Source organism: Malaclemys terrapin, chromosome 3 (genome assembly GCF_027887155.1).
Source record: "Malaclemys terrapin pileata isolate rMalTer1 chromosome 3, rMalTer1.hap1, whole genome shotgun sequence".
Taxonomy (NCBI): domain Eukaryota; kingdom Metazoa; phylum Chordata; order Testudines; family Emydidae; genus Malaclemys; species Malaclemys terrapin.
The window spans coordinates 190637875-190665596 of record NC_071507.1 but is presented as its reverse complement, the minus strand read 5'-3'; the positions used below and the strand labels follow the sequence as shown (position 1 = coordinate 190665596).

The 27722-nt window shown below is 42.8% G+C and overlaps 1 protein-coding gene across 9 annotated transcripts in view; it reads left to right on the top strand.

Moving 5' to 3' along the window:
- The window catches only part of ITSN2 (intersectin 2), a 120416-nt gene extending 92778 nt beyond the window's left edge, over positions 1-27638 (top strand). For 7 of the 9 annotated variants that reach the window (XM_054023680.1, XM_054023675.1, XM_054023681.1 and 4 more), the window contains 11 exons: positions 11720-11841; positions 15129-15235; positions 16528-16711; positions 17931-18029; positions 18228-18395; positions 19161-19373; positions 20334-20455; positions 22501-22583; positions 22893-22976; positions 24312-24485; positions 26114-27638. In XM_054023680.1, coding sequence (XP_053879655.1) covers positions 11720-11841; positions 15129-15235; positions 16528-16711; positions 17931-18029; positions 18228-18395; positions 19161-19373; positions 20334-20455; positions 22501-22583; positions 22893-22976; positions 24312-24485; positions 26114-26271 — 1514 coding nt within the window. In that variant the 3' untranslated portion in view covers positions 26272-27638. Of the gene's footprint in view, positions 1-11719; positions 11842-15128; positions 15236-16527; positions 16712-17930; positions 18030-18227; positions 18396-19160; positions 19374-20333; positions 20456-20822; positions 22584-22892; positions 22977-24311; positions 24486-26113 lie in introns of those variants that run through there. The other 2 variants (XR_008444467.1, XM_054023683.1) reach the window with 2 other exon arrangements.
- Positions 27639-27722: the final 84 nt, after the last annotated feature.

The window sequence follows — 27722 nt, the reverse complement described above, 5'->3', positions numbered from 1 at the left end:
GGCAGGATTTTAAAGAACCCTGCTGTATCCATACAGGTATGTAGATGGGAGCAGCTTAGCCTAAAGCGATTTTAGCTTTAAAAGTGAATTTCCCTGCTTATGTGGGTTTAATTTTGATGCTTACAACTATGTTAGCATCTCAGTGGCTACATTGATCCAGTCTTTCTCAGGCACAAGCTTGGAGAGACGTATATTTTCAGCCACCATTCTAGCCATTTAAGAAAATTGGTTGTAAAGGTTCCAGTCCCTCCTGACACAAAGGAGGATGGCATGATGTGGAGCTCCACAAGGGTGGCACTGGAATTGGGGAGACTCCTCTAGTGATAGAAGGGGCAGGAACAGAAATGTTACTGTACCTGCACAGTAGCTGATATCGAAATGTTTCCAAATTCTGTAAGAGTCTAGTTTGCAAATGTTACTTTCAAAGCTAAGTTCCTTATCTTGCAGTCAGATCCAGACAGGTCAATCCCCTGCACACTCACACAGCCCAGGATGGATCCAGTTGCAGGGATAGATGTATGAATAGTTAATGCTTGTGAAGCACTTTGAAGGCATGTGTAGCACTATATAAATGCTAAGTATTAATAGTTTTTATTACCTCTCTGAGCATAAAAAGGTAGAAATTCAATTTGTAAAAAATTCTGCCTTCTAATAATCATTGAAATTGTCCCTAGCAATGAGTGAATCATTTCCCTGAGCCCAAGGCTTTGTTCACCAAAGTGGATCCCAGAGTGATTTTTCCAGTGAGGTTATAAACTCTTGTAAATAGGAGTGTGTTATAGGAATGCCGATAGCGGTGCTGACTGCTGCTATAGCATAATGACACTGTAATGTAATGGAACCATTAAACTGTTACATAATAGTGTGTGTTGCCTTGAAATGTTTTTGTTGTTCTTTTCAAGCTGTAGTATTAATAGTTGGGGATACACATTAAGATCATGCAAATGCAGGATATGCTTGGCATGAGAAAATTGTTCATCTTTGTTCTTAAAAAAACCTGTAAGATAACTAGGCAAATGTATTTTATTAAAGGGACACATAAAAGATGTAGATTGTGTGTGTGTTGTTTTTTGTTTAAATAGCCTAGTAAAAAAAATTTCCGTTAATTAGCTGGCATGGCTTAGCAATCTTTTTTCTTATCTGGGAAACTAAATCCTATCCTACTTCTGTTTAAAGTGCAGGGGAGTATATTGAAAGTTTTGATCGGAGAGGGTTGGATTTAAACGTGCCACAGAGTTTTCTGCTAAGGGCCCGATTCCCTCCCCCCCACTACCCCTCACCCACATTTATCCATGTGAGTAAACTTTACTCGTTGCAAGTAGTCATGTGGTGATGGATGATCAAGCTTCTTTGAAATGTACATAGCACAGGCTAGCAAGGATTGAAAAATTAAAAAATAAAATGTCTGATGCAGTGGCTCTGGCTCACATGCTACATTAACGTCAGGCTCATACTTAACTTTTAAAACTACAATTATAATGGCGTACTGTCTCACCAAATCAAAAAGCTTAAGATGAGGGAAAGTCAAGTAACTGTTCATACTCTCCTGCAGTCCTCCTTTGCCAGAGTGGACCTGGAAAAAAGGAATCAATGCGGTAAATGTATGTTTATAAAAGGCTGGATTGTGCTCCTTTTACTCACATTTTGCATCTTAATCTGTGAGTGGCCCTCATTGTGGGGGCGAACCAGTTATCCACATTGGTTTGCTTTTATGCAAACAGGCCTTCAGGAAAGCACTTAAGCACATGCTTGAGTGTTGTTGCCTTTTTCCAAGATGGAAGTGGCCCAAGATCTTGTTTTTAATATTTTCTTTACCAGACTGTATTCAGAGCTCCACTCACTCTTCCAATTTTGGGAGATGAACAAATCATTTAATCCTACCCAAACATCTCCGAAACTGCTTCGAAAATGGCTTGTGAATCTAATTATTTGCCCAGAATTTTGAAAATATTGTTTAACTAAAACAGATATGCATCAGGAGCACAACAAATTTTTGACCATCTGGCATTAAGTAAATAACACTAATATACAATCATATTTAAAACCCAAAGAGATGAAATATATAGAGATAGATCAAAAGTTAGAGATGGACAAGACTTCTATTATCCAGTCAAGTGCAGGATTGTTCTCTACAAAGTGCTGTTCTTCCCTTTGAAACTGTTGCTTCCAGCTTCAAAAAAATCAGTTATTTGAAATATACTTTTACTCCTTCAATTCTCAAATCTATGGCAGAATAGATGACTTTTTGACTGGGAAACTTACCCTGTAGTCTTAAAGACAGGATTAGTTGTGGTGTTAGCAGAGGACAGTATTTCTCATAGAAGTGCATTTGAGGAAGGGAGATAATTGGAGGACCAGGAATCATTTTAAAATCTATTTATAAACTTTCAAATTTGTTTGACTCTGGTGTCCTTGTCTTTGTTTAATCTATTATGGAATGCACCAGCTACGCAATATCTGTCCAACAGTCTGATCATTGTAAAACAAACTTCATTAGAAAGTTCCAGTATAATAAGATTTTGATCTCTTGATTTCACGGTTCACGGATTTGTGAGGTGGATATTTACTGAAGCAAAGTATGAACAGTGACAAATCTTAATGTTCGTTTTAACAGAAATCAGTATCTACTTATTGTTTCCTTCATAAGTTGATCTATTTTGGCTGAGTTTAAAAAGGATGAATTAACTTTCCAAAGGGGAGATGAAGTTACAGTCCAGAATAAAGCTATTGCTCACCTCTCAAGCAATCAGGATTGTCATCTTTTGTATCTGTCGGTCTAGCAATTAATGTCTGCTGGACGATTAGTTCATCAGAGGTGAATTATTGTCACTGAGCCTTAATGCAGCTAACTGACCCAAACCTCAGAATTTGAGGTAAATATTGGAAATCTAACTGATTCCGTGATTTTTCATTCATGAGTTGGAACTTTTATCTTGTATGCAACAATTTGTGACTTCCTGCTCTTTGTAGCACTCTCAAGCAAAGCTTATAAAGATTCTTCTGCCATGTCTATTATTAATGAGGTTTATTAGAGTAGGTAGAGTAACTACCAATTGTAGTTACAAGCAAACAGCAGCATGAGCTAAGATAATACAATCATTGGCTTCTCTTGTTGAGGGGATATAACATGCAACAGCGACAGAAAATTACATTGCTCAAAGATCAGGGACTTAGGGCATGTCTACACCACAAGCTTTTGCCAATGCAAGTTTCGTTGCCATAAAGCCACTGCAGTTAGTATCATAGACAACTGGTGCCTCCCCATACTGGGGGGTGGGGGCGGGCACCAGCTAAAGGGGAGGACATGTGACCTCCCCATGTGTCTCTGCCCCGTCCCCAGCTCGGGGCCCTCACGCTCTCCCCACCGTCTTCCCCCACCCCATGTTACCTGCGAGGGGGAGGAACTCTGCTCTCCTGCTGCACCAGGCCCACCGCCCCCCCCCTCCCCAGCATGTTTAGCTGCTCTCCCTGGAAGCCAGGCCGAAGTGGGGAGCAGGATGGAGCCGCTCCTGGTCACTGCTCTGTGTAGCCTAGCCAGCTGCCTGGGAGAGAGCCTGGCGGGAGGAGCGGCAGCCTGCTCCCTGTCCAGGCGTGGCTTCTGGGGACAAGGACTGAACATTCCGGGAGGGTGGGGGAACTCTGGCTTTTGCTTGGCCACTGTCCCTGGAAGCCAAGCTTGGGTTGGGGGCAGCCCGCCAGCGCTGCAGCCAGGCGCTCTCCCAGGCAGTTGCTGTGCTGCACTGAGCAGTGTCCCAGCGCAGCCGGAAGAGGCTTTGGCCCCGCCCCTTTGGCCCTGGCCCTGCCCCTTCTGTTGCCCGCCCACCCACTGACCCGTTACCTTTGGTTAGTATATTGCTTGTCTGCGCATACTTGGCTCCTTTTGTCAGTGCTACACAACTCAACAGGAGCTCTTGTTTTGATGTGCAGTGCATCCTGGGTAGGTATCCAAGAGTGCAACTCACCCTGTCCAGTACGCTATCTTAGGGGAAGTTTTGGCAATGCACGGTGGGGCAGAAACAAGTTGTGTAGGTGTGACTGGAACTGTGGGGTCAGGGTCCCATCATGCAATTTTCTCCACCCCATAATGCCATCTGTATCCCATAATTTTCACTCCTATTTTGAAAATCCCATGAACCCACATGGAACTTGTCACTGTCCACCATCTCTGACAGAAGCATGGAGCCTGCACAGTTCTGCAGTATTGTCATGAGCACTGCAAGCACACGACACACGATCCTCTGGTATTTTCAGAGCCACAAGAAGAGCCATGGAGAATATGACAATTTACTGGAGAGTGGATTGCTGTGGGACATAACAAGAACCAATTCAAGATTGCTGGTGGCATTCATGGAGCAGTGGCAAATGGTGGAGCACTGCTTCTGGACTCCAGAAATGAGCACTGTCTGGTGGGATCACATTGTGATGCAGGCTTGGGATGACAAGCAGTGGCTGCAGAACTTTCAGATGGGCAAGAACACATTCCTGAATCTGTGCGCTGAGCTCACTCCAACCCTCTAGTGCAGGAATGCCAAAAAGAGAGCTGCACTGACCGGGGAGAAGTGAGTGGAGATTGCACTGTGAAAACTTGCAGCCCTGGATTGCTATCACTGAGTGGGAAATCATTTTGGAATTGGAAAATCCACTTTGGATGCTGTCATGCAAGAGTGCAAGGCCAGTAATCGTCTCCTGCTACACAGGACTGTGACTCTCAGCCATGTTCAGGACATGATGGATTTTCAGCAATGGGGTTCCTGAACTCCAGTGGAGTGACAGATGGCAAGCATATCCCTATTTTTTCAGTAGACCACCTTGCCACAGAGTACATCAATTGAAAGGGCTATTTTTTTATGGTCATGCAAGCGCTGGTTGATCACCAGGGATGCTTCACCAACATCAGTGTTGGCTGGTCAGGGAAGGTGCATGAAGCTCACATCTTTAAGAACACAGGACTTTTTCAGAAAGGTACAAGCAGGGGCCTTTGTTCTCAACCAGTGAATTACCATTGGTGATATTGAAATGCCAATAGTGATCTTGGGGGATCCAGCCTACCCCTTGCTCCCCTGATTCATGAAGCCATGCACTGTCCACCTCGACAGCATCAACGAAAGATTCCTCTACAGGCTCAGCAGCTCAGAATGAAGTTGAATGTGCTTTTGGTAGATTGAAGGGACGTTGGCGTTGTTTACTCACAAGATTGGATCTCAGTGAGAAAAATATCCCAATGGTTATAGCTGCCTGCTGTGTCCTGCATAATACCTGTGAAGCGAAGGGGGGAAAGTTGCTGCCGGGGTGAAGGGTGGAGGTGGAGCGGCTGTCTGATCATTTTGAACAGCTATCAGAAGAGCTCAATGCGGAGCTATGTGACTCAGGGAGGTTTTGAAAGAGTACTTTAATAGCAAGCCACAGTAATATATTATAGTGTACTGTGCTCTACCTGTCTCTGCAGTTTGGGGCCCCAATAGGAATTGTGTGGTGCTTGGTGTACATCTATGGTTATTACATGCTAGTTGTCACTGATCGTATGAGTTGTCACAGTGTATAATAACAACTAAGTGGGTGCTTTCACTACTGTAAGGCATTCTGCAGCATATATTGGGAATTAATAAAGATGAATTATTTCCCAAACAGTAGAGTTTTATTCAGTAACAAAAACACGTCCAAGTTAAAAGCAAATACATTAATACCTTAATAAATTTATGGAACAGAGCTTAATGAAGGAGTAGGAACATTCATGTCCATTTTAGCTACACAAACATCAACTGTGGATCTTACAGGTAAGTGTATGTGAAATTGTGGTTGTCCTTAATGTCCCCTGGTGTGGAGTGGTAGGGAAAGGGATGTGGCCTCTGATGCCACCTGGATCATTGGGGGTGGGGGCGGGGTGTAAGGAGTTCTCCATTGACTGCAAAGGGAGGCAAGTCCATGATTATTGAACCTGTAGGTCCAGAACAGTTTGCAGCCTGTTTGCTGCTGGAGATGCCCTATTATGTCCTGGTGAATCTCCCTCTCCTTTTACTGCCCTTTTCTCCTGCCCACTCTTTCCTTCTCCATACAATCTGCAGCATTCATCCTCCAGGCCCTCAGTTCGCCATCTGATGCAGCACTTTTTCCTCCTTATCTGTTTCAGGCATTCCATGGGTGTGGAGGGGGATCCCCTCAAGGCTGCAACAGCAGCAGCTACAGATAAAACACACAAAGGTACCATTGTCAGAGTATAGTCTTAAAGTTAAGATTAAGAACTCCCTTCCTCCCCTAAAGTTTTAAACAAGACATGCTTATTAATACTTCTGCTTTGGAGTGCTTGTGCGCGGTACCACTCTCAGCACCAGCCATGGAGGGACTAGTTCTCCAAGGGCAAGGAGGGAATTGCTCAATTATATGAAATTCTTAGTATAGGGCAATGGTACTGAATGCTGGCATCATTTTCCAGAAGCCGTGGTGAATGTAGCTGATATCTCACTCCTGGGGGTAACAAAGGCACAGAGAGCATACATGCTGCTGGCATCCCAAAGCCGCCTGGACCCGTATGCTGCTAGTCTGTTTATTGCAATGGTGCCTGCCAAAGTTATCACCGACTGGTGTGGGAAACTATTCTACCATGGAGGAAGAAATGAGGCTGCCACCCCAGAAACCTTTGGGAGAGAATTGAAATGTACCTCTGTGAAAGTTTCATTGAGATCTCTCAGGAGGATTCAAGGATCCCTGTGAACATAAACCAACTGCTCATCATGGCCTCCTCTGCCCAACTCTACAGGGCCATGAAAAGCAGATAATTCTACCTCTCTTTGTTGTACTGCTACCTCTTCTCGTATGAATAAATTAATGAAAAGTTGATGGCATCCCCAACTTAGCAGGACACAGCTATCACCGAAATGGGAAATACAATTACACACTTACCTGAGGTTCCTTCCCCTGCATCAGGCTTTCCATGTTTGACTGACTGGACTGCAGTGTGGTCTCAAACAGGTCCTGGCTTGTGGCATAGCTGGACCTCCCCCCCAGTCACATGTCCCCCATCCTCCTCTTCATCCTCGTTCTTCATGCCAGGGGGGCTGAGACTCGGACTCGTTGGAGGTATCCATGGTGGTGTATGGCGTGGTGGGGTCTCCACCAAGTACAGCATGTAGCTTTTTGTAAAGGAGCAGGTCTGTGGCTTGGCACCGGATCAACTGTTGGCTTCCCCGGCCTTCTGATATGTCTGTCGCAATTCCTTTGCTTTCACTCAGCACTGCTGCTGATCCCTGTTGTACCCCTTCTTCTGCATCCCCCGTGCAATCTGCTAGTAGATGGCCACATTTCTTTGGCTGGTCTGTAGCTGTGCTTGCAGAACCTCTTCTCCCCACAAGCCCAGGAGAGCCAATATCTCCTGTCTACTCCAGATGGGAGCACATCTGGAGTGTGTCGTCGGCAGTCCCAGCTGGGCAGTCCCACGTAACAGTGGAGAACTGCTAGGTGTGCTCACCAAGATGGACAGTCAGGAAAAGGCATTTCAAAAATTTTGGAGGGTTTTTTAAGGGAGAGGGACTTCTGGTTTCCACAAGCCCTGGGCAGCAGAGTTCACAATTGTGACCAGAGCAGTCAGTGTTGGGCATTGTGGGACAGCTGGAGGACTGTTACTGTCAACATAGGTAACGCAGTGACTACATTCACACTGTGTTGACTGCAGTACATCGACCATGGCTCAGTGCCGCTTGGGGAGGTGGTGTTACTGTGTCAGTGGAATGGAGAGCTCACGTCGGTGGGAGACAGATTTAAGTGTAGATACATGCACAGCGAGGTTGACAAAAGACAGCTTATGTTGACCTAACTTTGTAGTGTAGACCGGGCCTCACTAAGTCCTGACAAATGACAAAAAGGCACTACCAGTGTGAACACCCTTTGACTCCTCTAAGGTCTTTATCTCGTATCCCATCAGAGCTGGAACTGAACGTCACAAACCACAAGAAAGAGCTGAAATCTCAGATTGGTAGACTTCAATCAGTTAGAGACCTGGTAGGTTATGAAACATCAGATCTTTTAAAACTCACTTTGATCTGATGAATATCTTGATTCCACCTCCTCTTTCATTCTAGCTTGATTGTAACTTTGACAAACAGCTAAAGCCAAACCAAATCTGGTACACTTTTATGCATGTGCTTAACTTTACTACCATGAGTAGGTCCCATTGATTTCATAGTAAATTGGAAAAGTAAAATTAAGCATGTGCTTGTTTGCAAAATCAGAGCCTAATAGAGTATTGCCAACCAGAAGCATTCAAAAATCATAAGTCGGCCCCCCAAAAATCATTACATTGTCTTAAAAAGTGAGAGTTATTTAGGAAAAAAAAACTTTTGGATTTTTATTACTTGCCTTCAGGTTGTTAAGTCTTTAGGGTTCTTGTTTTGTAGCTTTTTTTTCTGCAACCCCAAGGGCTAGAAGATTTTTATGAAAATTGAGATTCTCATGATTCCAGAAGCTGGGACTATCAAAAAAATACTATGGCAAGAGTTGGCAATACTGCTAATAATAATAATACTGCTTATTTAGCTTTTCTAATTTAATTGTCCAAGCTGAGAAAATGTATAAAGGAAAGAGCACCAGTGGTAAATAGCAAAGTAGATTTTTTTCAACTTATTTCTATCTTAATCAGTTACCATACTGAGGTCCATGGAGAACTTCCTGGTGGTCAGCAGAGAGCTGGCTGGTGATATAGTCCTCTTCTGTCCCCATTCCCCTTCTCATTGTTCCTATATATTACACTGCATTGAAGGAAGCTAAAAATGTATTGTTTTCCTAGTACTAATTTTTCATCTATGTAATTGCTCTAATTGTCATGAGGATGTTGCATGACGGTGGTGGGTCTGTGAGACAATCTCTCTCTGTAAAGATGGAGTCCACAGTATGAAAAAGATTGAAAACTCCCCAAGTTAAAATATTTGCAATATAAATATAGAAATAGGCCTTTTAAAATGATGTGTTTTAACATGATCTTGTCTCTTTATGTAGAAAATATATCAGACTTGTCAATTTTGCCCTAAGTCTTTTATTTTCTTCCCTTCACTGTTGTCACTGGACTTGTGAAGCATTTTTTGAACGTGGAAATAAGAGCTGTTTACATTGCCAGGAAGCAGTATTTGACTTGCAGGGCCTCTCCCTCTTTGTTGGATGGGGAACCACAGCAGGAGAACAAATGTTAGCACAGATTCTGTGTAACTGTTCAGAAGTCACAATACCCAGGGATGGAACAGTAGATAAATATTAGCATTATTAAAATGTGTCTTTGGTTATGGCTTGGTTATGATGAAGTTGAGGTTTGTCGATTCAAAATTATTCCATCCCCAAAAACTGGAACCTGAAGATGATTTTAGGAAATTCAATAAATGAAGACTCCTCTCTTGCTTCTAATAGTCTTGGTCTTAGAGACATTAGCTTCTGGCTTATTCCAAATGGTATTCGTTCTCTCTCTTGCTGACTCACAACCCCACCCCGAAACATATACTATATAATAACTCTGCGGAATTTAGTTATAAATACTGTGCGTGGAGAAGTTTTTTGTGGATATCTGGATGTTTGTCATAAATTGTCTGGACTATTTGTCTTTTCAAATGTTCTTTGTCCATCTAAACAGCCTGTAGATTTTCCAATCTAATTGGAAAGCTGTTTGCTTTATTTTTTTCTTGTAGTTTTTGATGCAATTATTAGATTAGATTTGATTTGTTTTCAAAAGCCCCCGTCAATATGGCATGTATTAAATTTGTAAAGAAAAGGAAAATTAAAGGTCGGGGTTAGTTTGGTGGACTCTTGTTCGTACAGAACATTTTGGCTAACAATTATTTGCCTAGAGCTAAATGTTCATGTGTTTGTTTATACATCTCCGACATTCAGCCATTTGCAGTGTAAAAACAAATACCCCTACTCTTTGCTTTCAGTTTAGATGTTAGTTATAAACATCCAAGGCGTGTGGCTGCAGCACTATGCAGCTAGGGTGACCAGACAGCAAGTGTGAAAAATCAGGACGGGGTGAGGGGGTAATAGGAGCCTATGTAAGAAAAAGCCCCAAATATTGGGACTGTCTCTATAAAATCGGGACACCTGGTCACCCTATATGCAGCAGAACTTTGCAAATTTGTACTGGTAACTCAGAGGCTTCACTGTAGATTGATTATTTCTGTAAACTAACAATTAAGGGTCCAATTCAGCAAAGCACTTATGGCACAGAATGGAGATGGAAAAATATACACCCTCATCTAGAATACTGTATGCAGTACTGGTCACGCTATCTCAGGGTTTGTCTACATGGCAAGTTAGTGCATGGCAAGCCAGGGTATCCGCAGACCACTAGCTTGCAGTGTACTCACTGGCCATCTGGACTCTTCTAGTGTGCAATAAAAATTCCATAGTGCGCACTCACATGTTCCCACGTGGACAAGCCCTCAGAAAGAACATTGCAGAGCTAGCTAGCTTCAAAGAAGGACAACAAGAATGATTAGGCACATGGAAACCTATCTTCATAGAGATTGAAAAGTTGGGATTGTTTACTTTAGAAAGGAGAGAACTAAGCAGAGCTATGATAAAAGTATATAAGATAATGAATGGTAGAGAGACAGGAGATAGGGAGCTGTCTCACAATATAAGAACAAGGGGACGTTCAGTGTGGCCGATTCAAAACTGATAAGCAAAGCTTTTTCACTCAAGCCTTAATTAGATTGTGAAACTTATTGCCACAGGAAGTTGTTGAGGGAAAGAATTTAGTAAGGCTCAGAGAGGGATTGGATGCTTTTATGGATAACTAGATTATCCAGAGAGTTATCATAGTTAATGCTAAAAAAGAATTTTGGTGGGGATAAAAATCTCATGCTGCAGGGTTTAAACCAGTCTGTAATTAGGATGAGACTTTCTTGGGGGCACAAATTATTCCACATATGCCTGCTGTGGAGTTCTTGCTGCTTCTCTGAAGCAGCTGATGCTGGTCAGAGACAAGATAGATCCACCGGTCTGATTCAGTGTAGCTGTTCCTGTGTGGGCATGTGCTTAAATCTAACCCTATTGAGTGAAGTGCTTAATCACTTGCGTACTTGCTTTGTTGAAGCAGGGCCTAATTGAATAAACTTGATTGTTTTGGTTTTTTTTTAACTCAATGATACTACATCATAAAATTTATTTAACATTAATGAATAGGTGCAGTTGAGTTCTAATTACTGAATGCTTCATGTATACTAGTAAATGGTCTGTAATATAGTCATTGCTATTAAAATGTCAGCATTTTCTAAACCGAGTGGAAAACCTGAGATTTCAGTTACCAAAGAGCAGTAACTGTTTTGGCAAATGTGGTGCCATTTTAAGGCCTGATTTTCAGGGGTTCTGATCACTTGCAGCTCCCGTTGAGTTCAGCTGGAGTGTTAGCTCAGTGCTTTTGAAAATCAAGCAATAAGTGACCACTCTGTATGTTATAAAAATAACAAAGACTGAGTAATAGGAGAATTTACGACATATATCTATTCCTTTTTGCTAACACATGAGATCACCCTTTTTTGTGAGAATTATCAGGTTTTTTTGGTTTAGCAAAGTAAGCATTACTGACAGCATTCATTTGATACGTATTCTGGGCTTAGAGCCTCAGCTGGGGTAAATGATGGTAGCGTCATTGAAGTACGTGATACTGTAGCCATTTATATAAGCTGAGCATCAGCCCTTACAGGTTTAATAGGACCTGAATGACTTGAAATATTTACTTTTCTAGGGTGTGCTGATCTCCAAACTCTTGATACTATGCAGCCAATGGAAAGGAAAAGACAGGGCTACATTCATGAGTTGATCCAGACTGAAGAGAGGTACATGGACGATCTTCAGCTTGTCTTAGAGGTGAGTTACTTGGAAACAAAAGGTGTTTTAAACAACTGTCAAAGCAAAGCCTTCAATGTCTTCAATGTCTCTTCTTTATCAGATGATCATTATGACATTTGATTCATAGCTGAGTTGTGTAAATCTATGAAGTCCGAGGGCTTGTCTTCACTGTGGGGGTAAGTCGACCTAAGTTACACTACTCCAGCTATGTGAATAACATAGCTGAAGTCAACGTGGCTTAGGTCAACTTACCCTGGTGTCTTCACTGCGCTGCGTCGATGGGAGACGCTCTCCGGTTGACTTCCCGTACGCTTGGAGAGCTGGAGTACCGGGGTCGACCAAAGAGTGCTCTGCAATCGATTTAGCGGGTCTTCGCTAGACCAGCCGTCCCGTATAGACCCTGCGGCGTGGCGTAAAAGGCACCTAGTTCACATTAATGTAGTCCTGTGGGGCAGTTAGAGCACTTTACATAACACACCTCTCTGGCATGCCATGCGTGCAGACAAGCCCTTAAACAGCTATTGTCTGTAGTCATCTTTTAAATAACTCTGCAAGTTCTCCTTTGCTACTACCGTCAGACTATTTTAAGGAAGCCAGCCTATCCCCAGTGCCTTACAGATTTCATTCAAGCCAGTTACTGAATTACTTGCTCTGGGACTACATTGCTGCTTCAGTATTTATCTTCCTCCCCTAGAGAAACACCCCTTTCCCTCTGGCATTACCCTCAGTTGTGGTTCCTAAAGCAAAAAAACCATTTAAATATTTTTGCAAGTACTGCATATTCTCTCACTTAAGTAACTCTTTTCTCCTAAAGGACCTTCTGACTTAGTATTTATGTATCACCCTTTACCTTCAACGTTGGTCTGAGACACTCAAATATTATGGTGATGAGCACAGTGTAAGTACCTATATAGAACAGAATAGTCTATAGAGGTCAAAGTGCTTTATAAATGTTAGCTAGTTCTCACATACTATCAGCATGGGATAGGTAAGTAATGCCTACATTTTATAAGTGGGGGAAACTGAGGCAGCGGTTGAGCAACATCCTGCAGGGGAAACTATCACAGTTCAGGGTAACTGCACCAGTATTCCTCCTCCATGGTCCAGCAAGGGCACCAACTCTTAGGCTGCTTCTCCCAGCTGTCTCTCCCTCCCTTCTGACCGGGGTTTTTCCAGGATCCACCGTTCCCTGCCTACCCTGGGAGTTGCCCAGCAAGACAGACTGGCTCACCAAGCCTTCTCCTGGGAGTGTATAAACAACACAATTACCCACAGTTAATTTACCACACAGCCTTTCTGAGCAATCACATTTATTCTTAGGGTAAAAATATTACAGTTAAACATTCTTAGCATGTGAGCAAAAGTTAAGTCTTAGGAAGCCATGCTGTGGTGGTGGTAGTTTGGGCTATGCGAAGTTCGTGTAAAGGTGGTGGTGTGACGGGTTGGGTCACAGAAACCCTCTTGGGAGCTGCCACCCGATGTGCCAAGACTACTTCTACCCCACCTTCCCTGCCAGCTCAGGACTCCAGCACCCTGTCTTGTTGAGCCAGACACTCCTGTCTGCTCCAACAAACACCCAGGGTCTGAATTACTTGCCCCAAAGCTGCAGGCTTCACTGAAAGCAGCTAACAAGTGTTCCTGTCTTTAACACTCAGATGCCCAACTCCCAATGGGGTCTAAACCCAAATAAATCCGTTGTACCCTGTATAAAGCTTATGCAGGGTAAACTCATAAATTGTTCGCCCTCTATAACGCTGATAGAGAGATATGCACAGTTGTTTGCTCCCCCAGGTATTAACACATACTCTGAGTTAATTAATAAGTAAAAAGTGATTTTATTAAATACAGAAAGCAGGATTTAAGTGATTCCAAGTAGTAACAGACAGAACAAAGTAAGTCACCAAGCAAAATAAAATAAAATGCACAGATCTATGTCTAATAAAACTGAATGCAGATAATCTCACCCTCAGAGCTGCTTCAGTAAGTTTTTCCTCAGACTGGACACCTTCCAGGCCTGGGCACAATTCTTTCCCCTGGTACAGCTCTTGTTCCAGCTCAGGTGATAGCTAGGGGATTCTTCATGATGGCTCCTCCTCCTCCTTTTGTTCTGTTCCACCCCTTTATATATCTTTTGCATAAGGCGGGAATCCTTTGTCCCTCTCTGGGTTTCCACCCCCTCCTTCTCAATGGAAAGACACCAGGGTAAAGATGGATTCCAGTTCAGGTGACATGATCACATGACACTGCAAGACTTCATTGCCCACTTGCCAGAACACACGTATAGAGGAAGACTTACAGGTAAAACACACCCATCTGCAGACAGTTGTCCTGGTTAATGGGAGTCATCAAGATTCCAAACCACCATTAATGGCGCACACTTTGCATAATTACAATAGGCCCTCGGAGTTATATTTTATATTTCTAGTTTCAGATACAAAAGTGGTACATTTATACAAATAGGATGATCAGACTCAGTGGATTATAAGCTTTGTAATGATACCTTACAAGAGACCTTTTGCATTCAACATATCCCAGTTACGTTATATTCACTTATTATCAATTTTTATAAAATCATATAGACTGCAACGTCACAGGTGGGTTCTTGGACAGGAGCTGTGCAAGCACCAACAGAGTGTACTCTCCTCTTTGGGCTCTGATTAGACTAAATTCTTGAAGCGAGGATGGTCTGTGGTTAGGGTGATAGCCTGGGACTTGGAAAAGCTGGGCTCAGTTCCCAGCTCTGCCATAAACCTCCGGTGTGACCATATGGAGCCATATAAGTACCTAAGAGAGAGATCTAGATAGGCAGAGTTTCCCTCTGGAAACCAGGCATTGGTGTTGGGCTGAGACTCCTGAAAGAAGGGCTTCACCTGCGTGCTAGTTAACTGTCACTGTTCCAGGACTGGCTGTATATGTGTAAATAAAAGAAGTTATGTTTGAGTATACCCCGCCTCTGCCTCTCTGATTTCTTTGCCATGGTGAAGCCCACCTGCAGGGCCCTGACCCCTGCTACCACTTAGCAAAGAGGTGATGCTGGTGTCAGAATGGGACGCTGCTGTTGGAAGAAGGGGCAACCATAGGAACACACAGGAAGCATCTGTAGGAAGTGATCTGGAAAAAAATTCTATTAAAGAGCTTGCTTGTCTGCAGTGATTCTCAGGAGAAATGAATGGGTGGATACCACAAAGTTCTGAATGCATCAGTGCATTAAGTTTCAAACCATTCATAATTTAAGAAAAGAGAGCTGGCCATGTTCTGCTTTCTCTGTGTTTGAAGTTGCTCACGTGTCTGTTCTCTGACTGTAGGTTTTCCAGAAACGAATGGCTGAATCAGGCTGTCTCACAGAAGAAGAAATGGGATTGATCTTTGTTAACTGGAAGGAGCTCATAATGTCTAATACAAAGTTACATAAGTGAGTACAGTTAGCATGTGTGCCTCCTAAATGAGAGACCACTAATGTCTAAGCTTTCCCCAAAATAATTTATTCTCCCCCTCCACTCTGCAGGAACTGGTTTTATTGTAAGGCCTGCTCGACACTAGAAAATTAGGTTGACATAACTACGTCACTCAGGGGTGTGAAAAATCCACAACCCTGAGCGGCACAGTTATGCCGACCTAAGTTCCTGTTTAGAGGGTGCTGGGTCAATGGAGGAATTCTTCCATCAACCTAACTACCACCTCTCGGGGAGGTGAATTACCTACGTCGATGGGAGAATTCCTCCTATCAGCGTAGGTAGTGTCTACACTGAAGCGCTACAGCAGCGCAGCTGTGCCACTGTAGCATTTGAAGTGTAGACAAGCCCTCAGTGTTTCTGCTCCTGCTGATTATTTCCCACTTGATAATCCTGCTATGTCAATTCAGAGCATTTAAGTATAATGTCACAAAGAGAGGGTTATGAGAGGGAAAGGAACAAACAACGGGAGCAGATGAACTTTTAACAGAAGGCCTTAGAAATAAAGAATATGTGAGGAAAATATATAAAACATGTTTTTCAGAGTTTTCTGAGAGTGAATTTTTGCAATGACAAACCTGTTAATTATTTACTATAAGGTGGGATGATGCTATATGCATGTACAGGGTTAAATCAGACTAGATCAGCATTTCTCAAGCTGGTCTGACCTAAAAGGGGATTGCAAGGCTATTGTAGAAGGGTCTTCAGAGTGGCAGCTGCTGGCCGGGCGCCCAGCTCTGAAGGCAGCACCACCGTCAGGCGCAGCACAGAAGCAAAGGTGGCACGCTACAGCAGGAGGCGGGGGAAATCACCACTTTTTGTGGGGGGTCGTCACAGCCTGAAATATTTTTAAAGGGGGTTCCAGCAAAAAAAATTTTGAGAACCCCTGGACTAGATGATTATGATGGTCCCTTTTGACCTTAAAGTCTGTGGAGGCCAGTGGTTGCACTGTTTGTCCAAAAACACCTTGAAGGGGAGGGAGAAGCATTCCCACTGTTTCAGATATCACTTCCTCAGCAATCTACATCTGTTAAGCAAGTCTGTCAGTACAGCACGTGGTGCCAGCATTCAGTCAGATTTGTGATACATCCGGGGCCTAACAGTGCTGGAAGGGAGGTTTTTTTCCTATAGGAACTTGATGATATTGAGTGGAATCAGGAATCCACCTGTCTGACAGATGGACATTCTGAGGCTCCAGGATTAGGCCACTTCTGAATTACAGAGTCAAACTGTGAAATTCTCTCCTTTGCAGAGCCCTGCGTGTGCGTAAGAAGACAGGAGGAGAAAAAATGCCTGTGCAGATGATTGGGGACATCCTGGCTGCCGAGCTCTCTCACATGCAGGCCTATATCAGATTCTGCAGTTGCCAGCTCAACGGAGCTGCATTGCTGCAACAGAAAACAGATGAAGAAACAGAGTTCAAAGACTTCTTAAAGGTATTCTATTCACTAGCTTCCATATTGGATCCCGGTCTCCTTTCCCCTGATGGCAGGGGAAAAAGCCTGTCCAAAAGCCTGTCCAACCAAAAGTAGACTTGTCCAGAAAAATCCAGGATTTCAGAATCCTTCCTGCATAGATACAATCCTCTGCTTTCCTATGAATCTGATATGCTGATAGTGTTAACATTCAGGGACAGTTGCTGTAGAACCTGTTCTTCAGTCTTGTTCTCTTGCAAGTGTTTTATTCCATTTTCCGTTCCACTGCTTTATATTAATCCAGCATAGATGCTGCACCTTCAAAGTTACAGTGCTTGTGTTTGCCTTACTTTCAAGATTCATGCTACAAAAGAGGTTGGAGTTGATTGATTTGGACTGCAAGGCTTGTTGTTTTAAACACCCTGCATAACTTGCAAAATCACTGAGCTGTTTTGGACTGTGTGACTTCAGTAGGTGCGAGGACTTCACAAAAGCGAGACATGCGCCCTGAGGCTAACAGTGAGCATAACATTACATAAAATAACTAGGAGTAAGGAAATGCTGCTGCAGCTCAGGTGATGAGATGTCTTTGATGAAGGGCAGTCAGCTGTGAAGGGGAAAATGCCAAAACATTTGACACACAGTTTGGTTGTTTTTTTTAACAAACTTTTCCGGATCCTTATGTAAACTAAAAACTCAGTCCACTTTAAATGATCGGGTTTTGGTGACTACGGGAGCTTCACTTTCCTGGCTTATGTCAGCAGAATGTCTTAGGGTTTGTTTACACTGAAATTAGTCACCAGTGGCTGGCTTGCGGGCTCATGGGGCTGGGGCTATGCGGCTGTTTAACGGCAATGTAGACGTTCAGGCTCCAGGCTGCAGCCCAAGCTCTGGGACACTCCCACCTCACATGGTCCTAGAGCCTGGGCTCCAGCCCGAGCCCAAACATCTACACCACAATTAAAGAGCCCCTTAGCCCAAGCCCTGGGACCCCAAGGCAGCTGGCATGGACTTTCATTGACATGTAAAGTAGACATACCCTCAGTAGAATGACAGTTCTCTAATTCTTTGCCATTAGTTCTAAATGTAAATGCACTGTGATTTTTTCACCTATATGAGCTCTAGGATTTCTTGCAGTAACAGGGAAGATTCATTCCATCAGGCACTGTTCAGTGCAGCGATGCAAGGAGTTCCTTTTATTTCTTGATCATTAATGCAATGTCTGTGGATTACACCATAGAAACTAGCCTCTGACCCTCGCTGTAAAGGAATGCCGCTCTCCAGCTTCCTGCTGAAGCCTATGCAGAGGATTACACGCTACCCTCTGCTCATAAAGAGTGTGAGTATCCTGGGTTTGCAAAATTCTGAATCGTGTAGCATTTTAAATTTGATTTCTGTAGCAGTGTAACTGCGGTTGCAAAAACAGAGACAGCATTGTCATGTAATAAGGATTTCCTTATAAGTGTATCACATCTGGTGCCTATCCTTACCTTTTATCTCTGTCTGTTTCTGTTTCCTCCCTTCTGATCCCAACCAGATTCTGGAGAATACCCCAGAAAACCACCCAGATCACAGTAATCTCAAACTGGCCTTGGAACGCGCAGAGGAGCTGTGTTCTCAAGTTAATGAAGGCGTGCGTGAGAAAGAGAACTCGGACAGGCTGGAGTGGATACAGTCCCATGTACAGTGCGAAGGACTTTCTGAGGTAACTGGCTTGGGTGACTGGTATATATAGGGCTGTATTGTAGAGCTCTTTAAAGTTAATTTACACAGAAACCAAGTAGGAAAAAATAAGTGGGAGTGGCATGTTCTGCCCGCTAGCATTACCTGAGCTCTACCCACTTGTGATCTCAAAGGGAGCTGCCACTCAGTAGATTGTGGGGATATCTGTAATATGATTATCCCTCCCCTTTCTTGCCTGCTTTGAGCAACAATGAAATTGCTGACATTTTAAACTGGTACCATTAAGCTTCAGTTAATATTAATTGAAGCAATTTCTCACTCTTCAGATTTTGCTTAAGCTGCCAGCAGACTGAGGCAGATGTTCCTATGTGGGAGTACTTTGTCCACCTTTTTGAAGTTTTTCTTCACAACAATAAGAGTCTAGAAACTATTTTTAAACTTAATTCTCGAGCACAAGATGGCAGCCACTAGGGAAAAGTTTCAGCTCACTGGCCCAGTCAGACCCCTGCATTTGTGGCCTTAAAGCCTTAAACTAATGTTTTTCATTGAGAATAGGGCTGAAACCACTACAGCTTATAAGGAAGTTGACTTCTCTTAAGACTTGCTAGGATTCTTTCCCATGTACTGTAAACTACTGGGGGAAATACACAAGAATTCTACATGCATTAAACAAAGCGAATAGGGTTTTGAGGGTCATAACCAATAATCACTCTGAAGACAATCAGGAAATGATGCACATAATACCCAGCAGCTGCTGCTACTCATACATTGATTATATCTCTCTTAGCAACCAATTTTCAACTCCATTACAAACTGCCTGGGTCCCCGAAAGCTCCTGCACAGCGGCAAGCTCTACAAAACAAAGAGCAATAAGGAACTATACGGCTTCCTCTTCAATGACTTCCTGCTCCTTACCTACATGGTCAAGCAGTTTGTTTCTTCAGGGTCAGATAAACTGTTCAGCCCCAAGTCCCACTCTCAGTTCAAAATGTATAAAATGGTGAGTGAATTATAAAGCAAATCAGTAGTTCTTGATCTCTTCATAGGAATCCTGTTCTCTCTCTCTGCGGTGATGCATTATCTAGTGCTGCTTGATTAGTCACGGTTGTACTGAATATTGCACAGTCTCGACTGTATTGGGTGTCATCATCAGTCATTGGGACTGAACGTTGACTGTGTGGGGCTATTCTCTCAGTGGATACACAACCCCTATGCAGGGAATGTGAGGATGCTGAAGAGAGAGCCCTCCTTGCATCGATTTTATAAACGCCTCCTTCTGCTTCGTAGTCAAGTACCTCCACAGTACTCTGCGGCCAATCTGTGGTGCGAGGCTTTTAAATCCACATGAATATTCGTTCATTCATTGATTTTGAAGACAAGGAGAGCTGCATGGTGCTCAGTGTTTTTGAAAATTAGGCCACTTACTTAGGAGCCTAAATGTTTACATGGGACCCTTACTTTAGTCTCCTGTTCTTGAAAATGTGGGCCTCTGTGTCCAACCCCTGTATGCTTCCCAATGAGCTCACAGTGCTCCTGAGGAGGGTAGGTAAGTAGCCCCATTTTCTGATGGGGAAACCGAAGATGCTGAGAGGTTAAGTGATTTGCCCAAAGCCACACGCTGTCTGTGATAAAGTTGGGAGTAAAAAGCAGAAACTCCTGTTTCCAAGTCTTGCCTTAGTCCATGCTCTGTCTCTGCTTATACAGCTCTTCCCCTTTCATAAAGCACTTTTCTAAGGTAGCAAGGTTGTGTTTTAGCCCTGTGTTCGCTGGTTTATCTCTTAGTCCTAGAAAGAGTTGCTAAAATCTTTAAATATTGATCTGTCTGTTTTTCTGGTGGCCTGAGAGGGGTGTTCACTTTTTTTAGCAAAAGAAGACATATTTAAATATCATAGTTTTGTTTCTGCTTATCATCTTGGTGAGTTTGCCACAGCGAGGTTTGCCTTTCCTGCATGTTTTTCAGCCTGTTTTCCTTAATGAAGTCCTAGTGAAATTGCCAACCGACCCTTCGAGTGATGAGCCAGTTTTCCATATCTCCCACATTGACAGAGTCTACACGCTAAAAACAGACAATATTAACGAGAGGTGAGTACTGGAAATGCTGAGCCTTTTGAGGCCTGGGTGAGCCCTATGGAAGAAAATAATATTTAAGCCAAACACTCCGGTGGCTCTTTGCAGTTTAAGGGCAGCAGAACTTCTACCAGATTACTCCTTTTTACACGAATGTGGGAGTGCTTACACCGTGCAGAACTCACTTCAGACACACATGGACAAGCGGAAGGCATGGGGAAGCTTTCCATTGACTCACTGGGTGTTAGATCAGACCCATGGTGAGCATTCAGCCAAGCTCTGGCTCCCTATCAAATCTGTAAAGATTTGTCTGTCAATTCAGGGGGGTTCCTTCTGGACTCAGAACACACAGTAGACTTGTAAATACTTTTCTCACCTGCAGGTACACAGAGAGAGCCTGTTTTGCCCTCATCATGCTGGTCTAAATCAGGATGAACTGCTTTGAAGTCAGTGGAATTACAAGCTGGTGTGGGAGGAGGGTCTTTGTAATAAGCCATCAGCTCTTCTTAGCTACATTTTTGTCTGTGCTGAAAGGCTGATGTCTTACCATACCTCTGCTGTCAGCAAAAATATATGTTTAACCCACTAGCAGTTTGTCTGCAGTTCCCTCTAGTGCTGTTCCACAGAGAGGATGACAACTTATTACAGCTATCCGTAACGCCATTAGCTGAAGTGGAAGAGGTCTGTGTGGTGGATTTAAAGGTTTCAATCCTGCTGATGACCCGTGTATCAATATGATACAGCTAGTGGAATTCATTTTTTTCAGTTTGCTTTTTTGAAAACCTAGAAAATTACACACAAAAAATTGCGTTAAAAGAACATTGTTAAGGATGCAATGTCAACCACTCAAAAGTTAGAGGTGCTGAGGAAAAAGTAGTACGTGATCACGTAGTTAAAGACCATATCCTAATGTAGACACACACGGGGACTGAACTAAGGGTGCACGGGCACCCCTAATTGTGGCATTTCTTAAATCTTGAGTGCTTGACTTTGCAATCTTAATAATGTTTTTTTAACATAGTGGTTTTGTGTGTAATATCCCATGTATAGGCTACCCACATGTGCCAGACTAATTTTTAGTTCATGTCCTTTTCCTGATACATAATTAGCACAGGCTTCTCTTTGTCTAAACCAACATATTGTGTAAAATTGATTCACCCTTTGGAGAAGGTTTAAATTACACTAAAAATGTTGTTCTCCATAAAATTGATTGCAAAATTCTCAGCCTGTATGAGATTCACCCCACTCATCGCTACTCACACCACATACCAGTACCAGAGCACACGTACTAGCTAAGGAGGTGGCTGGTGCCACTGCTCTGGACTGGGTCGGGTAGGCAAGAGACCATTTTTCTGACTATTTCCCATGGTAGTTGGGGGCAATGGACTAGGCTTCTGCTGGGTCCCCTTACTCCAAAGATGGCCACAAAGGCACCTTCACAAAGCCCTTAAAGGGGGGAGCACATCCTAACCTTCGCTTTGTTAGACTCCCAAGAGCTCAGTCTAATTGGTATATCACTATGAAGCTGGTTTTCCAGACCCATAATCATTCTCATGGTTCTTTTCTGAACCCCCTCCAATTTATCAACATCCTTCTTGAATTGTGGGCACCACTATTCCAGCAGCAGTCACACCAGTGCCAAATAGAGGTAAAATAACCTCTCTACTTGTGCTTGAGATTCCCGTTTATGCATCTCAGAATCACATGAGCTTTTTTGGCCATAGTGTCACACTGAGAGCTCATGTTCAGCTGATTATCCACTACAACCCCCAAATCTTTTTCAGAGTTGCTGCGTCCCAGGGTAGAGTCCCCCCTCCTGTAAGGACTGGCTACAGTCTTTGTTCCTGGGTTATCCATTTAAAGTTAGCCATCATTTTACATCAAATGAATAGATGATGGTGGGACCCTCGTGGTCAAGGAGATCTAAGATCAGGTTAGCTCAAAAGAAGGGAACAAAAAAATTTGACTTGAATTAGAGACAGTGAGATTTATTAAGTTTTGCTGGAATAACGGCAAGATTCTTAGCTTCAAAATGACTCTGCAGGGATTAATTTTCACAGGACGGCCTGGGTCCAGAAGATCAAAGGGGCATCAGAGCAGTATATCGAAACCGAGAAGAAGAAACGGGAAAAAGCTTATCAAGGTACAAAATGTGGGCGCTGGCCGAAAAGGGTGCAGGGCTCTCGTGTGCCTGGATGGATTTCAGGGTCTTCTCTTGAGGAAGCAGCTTCCAAGATGGTTGAGCTGATGTCCCTCTTCTAAACGATTAACTCTCGACTGGGAGTGTAGGTGCTATTGCATGGCTGAGTGTGTAACTCGTATTTTAATAGAAAGGGTCTCTACATATCAACTGACTACATCATCTGTTCCAAATGGGACAAATTAAGGTAATATTGGTGCCAGTTGTATTTGTACTGTCAAGCTGTTTATTAATTCTGATTTTCTTTTCCAGCACGCTCACAGAAGAGCTCAGGAATAGGACGCTTGATGGTACATGTGATTGAAGCCACAGAGTTGAAAGCCTGTAAACCTAATGGTAATAATGTAGGGGTGGAAGGCTAGTACATTCAAAGAGGAGGGTTAAGAGTTCACTGAGTCAGGCAAAAGTGCAGATTTCAGTGACAGCTTCTGCAGGTGGCTCTCAGGGATGCAGTGGGGTAACGTGTCTCTGCTGTACTAGTGAATAGAATCATAGAATATCAGGGTTGGAAGGGACCTCAGGAGGTCATCTAGTCCAACCCCCTGCTCAAAGCAGGACCAATTACCAACTAAATCATCCCAGCCAGGGCTTTGTCAAGCCTGACCTTAAAAACCTCTAAGGAAGGAGATTCCACCACCTCCCTAGGTAACCCATTCCAGTGCTTCACCACCCTTCTAGTGAAAAAGTTTTTCCTAAAATCCACCTAAACCTCCCCCACTGTAACTTGAGACCATTACTCCTTGTTCTGTCATCTGGTACCACTGAGAACAGTCTAGATCCATCCTCTTTGGAACCCCCTTTCAGGTAGTTGAAAGCAGCTATCAAATCCCCCCTCATTCTTCTCTTCTGCAGACTAAACAATCCCTTCTCAGCCTCTCCTCAGAAGTCATGTGCTCCAGCCCCCTAATCATTTTTGTTGCCCTCTGCTGGACTCTTTCCAATTTTTCCACATCCTTCTTGTAGTGTGGGGCCCAAAACTGGACACAGTACTCCCGATGAGGCCTCACCAATGTCAAATAGAGGGGAATGATCACATCCCTCAATCTGCTGGCAATGCCCCTACTTATATAGCCCCAAATGCCGTTAGCCTTCTTGGCAACCAGGGCACACTGTTGACTCATATCCAGCTTCTCGTCCACTGTAACCCCTAGGTCCTTTTCTGCAGAACTGCTTCCTAGCCATTCGGTCCCTAGTCTGTAGCAGTGCATGGGATTCTTCCGTCCTAAGTGCAGGACTCTGCACTTGTCCTTGTTGAACCTCATCAGGTTTCTTTTGGCCCAATCCTCTAATTTGTCTAGGTCCTTCTGTATCCTATCCCTACCCTCCAGCGTATCTACCATTCCTCCCAGTTTAGTGTCATCTGCAAAGTTGCTGAGAGTGCAGTCCACGCCATCCTCCAGATCATTAATAGTTGTTGCCTAGCCCAAGCTTTTGCAGAGTGCACCTTCAAACAGCAGTCACAATAGGAGAGAGGTTTTTGTATTAGGCTGTATGTTTGTGTAAATCCAGCCTCTGAGGAAGACTTTTACTTTGAAGAATAAGATGAAGAACAAGAGAAACGTGAGAGAGCTTTGGTTGTGGTCTGGCTCTTTTGTGTGTTCCTATTAATAAAGACTCTTCAGTGCTAGATCCGCTTAGGAAAAAGCATTTCACCGTTTGTTCTATGCTTAGGGAAGAGCAATCCGTATTGTGAAATCAGCATGGGGTCGCAGAGCTATTCCACCAGGACGCTGCAGGACACTTTGAACCCTAAGTGGAACTTCAATTGTCAGTTCTTCATTAAGGACCTTTATCAGGATGTGCTGTGTATCACCATGTTTGACCGGGATCAGTTCTCACCTGATGGTAGGTGTAAACATTTTTTCAGGACATGGAGAATTCTCTGATCATTTTGATTGTGCTGCATGTTTTCCTCCCAAATAGCCACAAGGGCTTAACGTGTGGTCCCACTCCGAGAAAAAGACACTTTCTTACTCAATAGGTATGTTAGCCCTGCAAAGTCAGCACAGCTCTGGGTGATCAAGCTGGATTCTATTTGGTCTTGTCCATCAACAACAGAATTGTTTCTTTTCAGTCAGTTACACCTGTCTAAGCCCCTGGAGGAAAATGGGGCTGCAGAGGTGTCACTGAAGGCAGAATGTGTTCCCTTCATTGCTGGTTGTGATGCATGAGAAAGAACTCAGCTTGAGTCTCAGATCCCAGGTTACGTTGGGAGAGCTGGCAGTTGGAAAAAACATTTTTTTTATCTGTAAGCTGAGCACATTTGATATTGAAATCATTAACTCACAATAAACAGGGGACCTCCCAATGCCATTTTTAGTGACATTTCAAGGTAGAACCTTACTTTTTTTACACGCAGTACTACTGTGTACTATAGCAGTATGCATAAGTTTGCCAGGATGAAAGCCGTATCCTTGTAAACACTCCTGTCGGACTGTTGTTCAGAATCATCATTCCTCATGGAGAGAATAAAATATATAAATCTAATTAAAAGTGGCTGAATTAAGGCAGTTAAACCCCTTGGTTTTCTTCTTGACACAGCAACTGATTCATTGTGAAAACTTGGGCAAGTCACTTAGCTTCTCTCTGTCTCCCTCTGTGAGATGAGAATATTTGTATCTGAAAGGGATAGTATCAGAAATGAACTGATGTTTGTGAAGCATTTTGAGATCCTTAGATCAAAGACATTAGTGCAAAGTATCATTTGTAATATTTTTTTAGCTCTGTGCTTCTAGAGCTCTGTCTATCTAGCAAAAAGTCCCTTTCATCTTCTCAGCTGTGCAGGATGATTATACTGGCTGAGCAGCAGGCTGACCTGTTCAGGAGTAAGGCAGGGACAGGTCTGAATCAGGGAGTAAAGATTGGAGAAGGAGAACTTGTGCTTGCTGAGGTGTTATTCTTTAGTATCGTTCTCTTACTTCCTGTGACTGGGAGTTACTACACCCATAAAAATTCAAGCCTTGTATGATAAATACATCAACAGTAACTGGAACAACTGAATTGCCTAACGTAAGAAGGTAAGAATGGCCATATTGGGTCAGACCAATGGTCCATCTAGCCCAATATTCTGTCTCCAGCAGTGGCCAGTGCCAGATACATCAGAGGGAATGAACAGAACAGGGCAATTATCAAGTGATCCATCCCGTTTTCCAGTCCCAGCTTCTGGCAGTCACAGGCTTAGGGACTCCCAGAACATGGGGTAATCTAAACTAATCTAGTCTACTATGGGACGCAGTCATGGCTAGGGGATTCAAGTGCACTAGGCACTTCGAGAAACTCTTGAGCACTAGGTGATGATCCAAGAAGTCTTTCTCAGCTCTGACATCTGTGATAAGTGTCCATTTATCTTTATATTACATAGACCTATTGAGCCATTCTAAATGCTTGTCTAATGTTAGTGCTTTGCCTTGTTTGCTCAGATTTTCAAATCTAAGATTTATAGCTAATGCTGTTCACTTACACTTGTTCAACAGATTTCTTGGGTCGCACCGAAGTTCCAGTAGCAAAAATCAGAACAGAACAGGAGAGCAAGGGACCTACAACAAAACGTTTACTGCTGCATGAGGTTCCAACCGGGGAGGTTTGGGTCCGCTTTGATTTGCAGCTCTTTGAGCAGAAAACACTCCTTTAAGAAAACATTTTTATTTTACAAAGGACAAAGCTGACAGCTTGGCCACCTCCACCAGAGCTGAAAGCATTTTACAAATCAATCATCAGCCCAAGCCAGTTACTGAGCAAGAATTCCTGTTGCATCATCATCTTCCTAATTATCCGTTGTATATGATTTCTTTGCTGCATCCTAAGTTGCTGGTGATCTATGCAAATGCAAAATATACTGTATATAAGATACTCTAGCTCAGTGCCTTTTTGTTGATTAATATTGACATTTTTGTTGTGTTCAGATGCCAATGTTTCCGTTTTCAGGGCCATAAAAAGTATTAAATAGTATCTTGGCATCAGATGTATGTATATATAATGTTACCGCTTAGTCTAACATATAGACTGAGGAATGGTTTAGTTGAAGGCTACAATCATTCCATTTGAAATCTGAAAAGTTATATCCACTGGAATATTCCCTTCTCAGGGTGTTAATTATAGGGATTAAATGTTGAAGCCTTCGCACTTGAGGAGGCTCTAAAATGCTGTATGTTCTTTTAAAAAAAATAATCAAATGCAGTTCTTTACTTGACACAGTTCTGCACTGAATAAGAAATTGCAACTTGATTTTTCTTTCTGGTTCGGTTGTATTAATCATTTCTGGCAGAGACAATGTGGTTAAAAAGAGTAAGTAGAAAAAATGATTTATTTTAAATACTGTGTGCGACCTACAATAATGTGGAAGAATATTTTTCAACTTTTAATTTTCCTAAATTATTTGTGTAAAATTACTTGGTTTTGCAGATCTCCGTGGGATGTGCATCTTTATGCTTTGTCATTGCCAACATGTACATACAGAGTGAAAAATATAAGTTTATTAATGTAATTTGTCTACATATATTTACTGATGCATATTGATTTTTAAAAAATATATTTTATTGTACAGGTGAATGGGAAATAATGGGAAGTAACTTACAAGGACTAAATTCAAGGAAAGACTATTAAAATGTAAATTTTGTTTGCTATGGGAACTGCTAGTGCAGTAGGGGTTTGTAGAACTGAAATTTGCTGCAAGCAAAATCTTCCTCCCCACATGAAAATCAGGAATGGTAAAAGGGGGTTTGTTTTTCGAAGTGTTTGACAAATAGTAGCCATGTTATTGCATCCTGAATTTGCCTTGTGGACATTTAAGCGTTGCATTCAGTTCTAGACAATGAGTGAATTTGTATCCCACAGGTGCTACAATACCTAATAATGCCTAACAGAGTTTCAAACCTGATTACCAGCCTGAAGGCCCTTTCTTTGCTGGACTTAAGTCAGACCCTCTGTTACTTTTAACAGTTTTCTGTGGTTCAATTTTTCTAGTCCTAAATAAAAAAAAAAAATCTTGGCAGCTTTTGAGAGATTGTGTCTATCTAATTGATGGGAATCATGTTTGTTTTATACATCTTAAGGGGACAGCATTTTGTTGTGAGAAAATAAGGT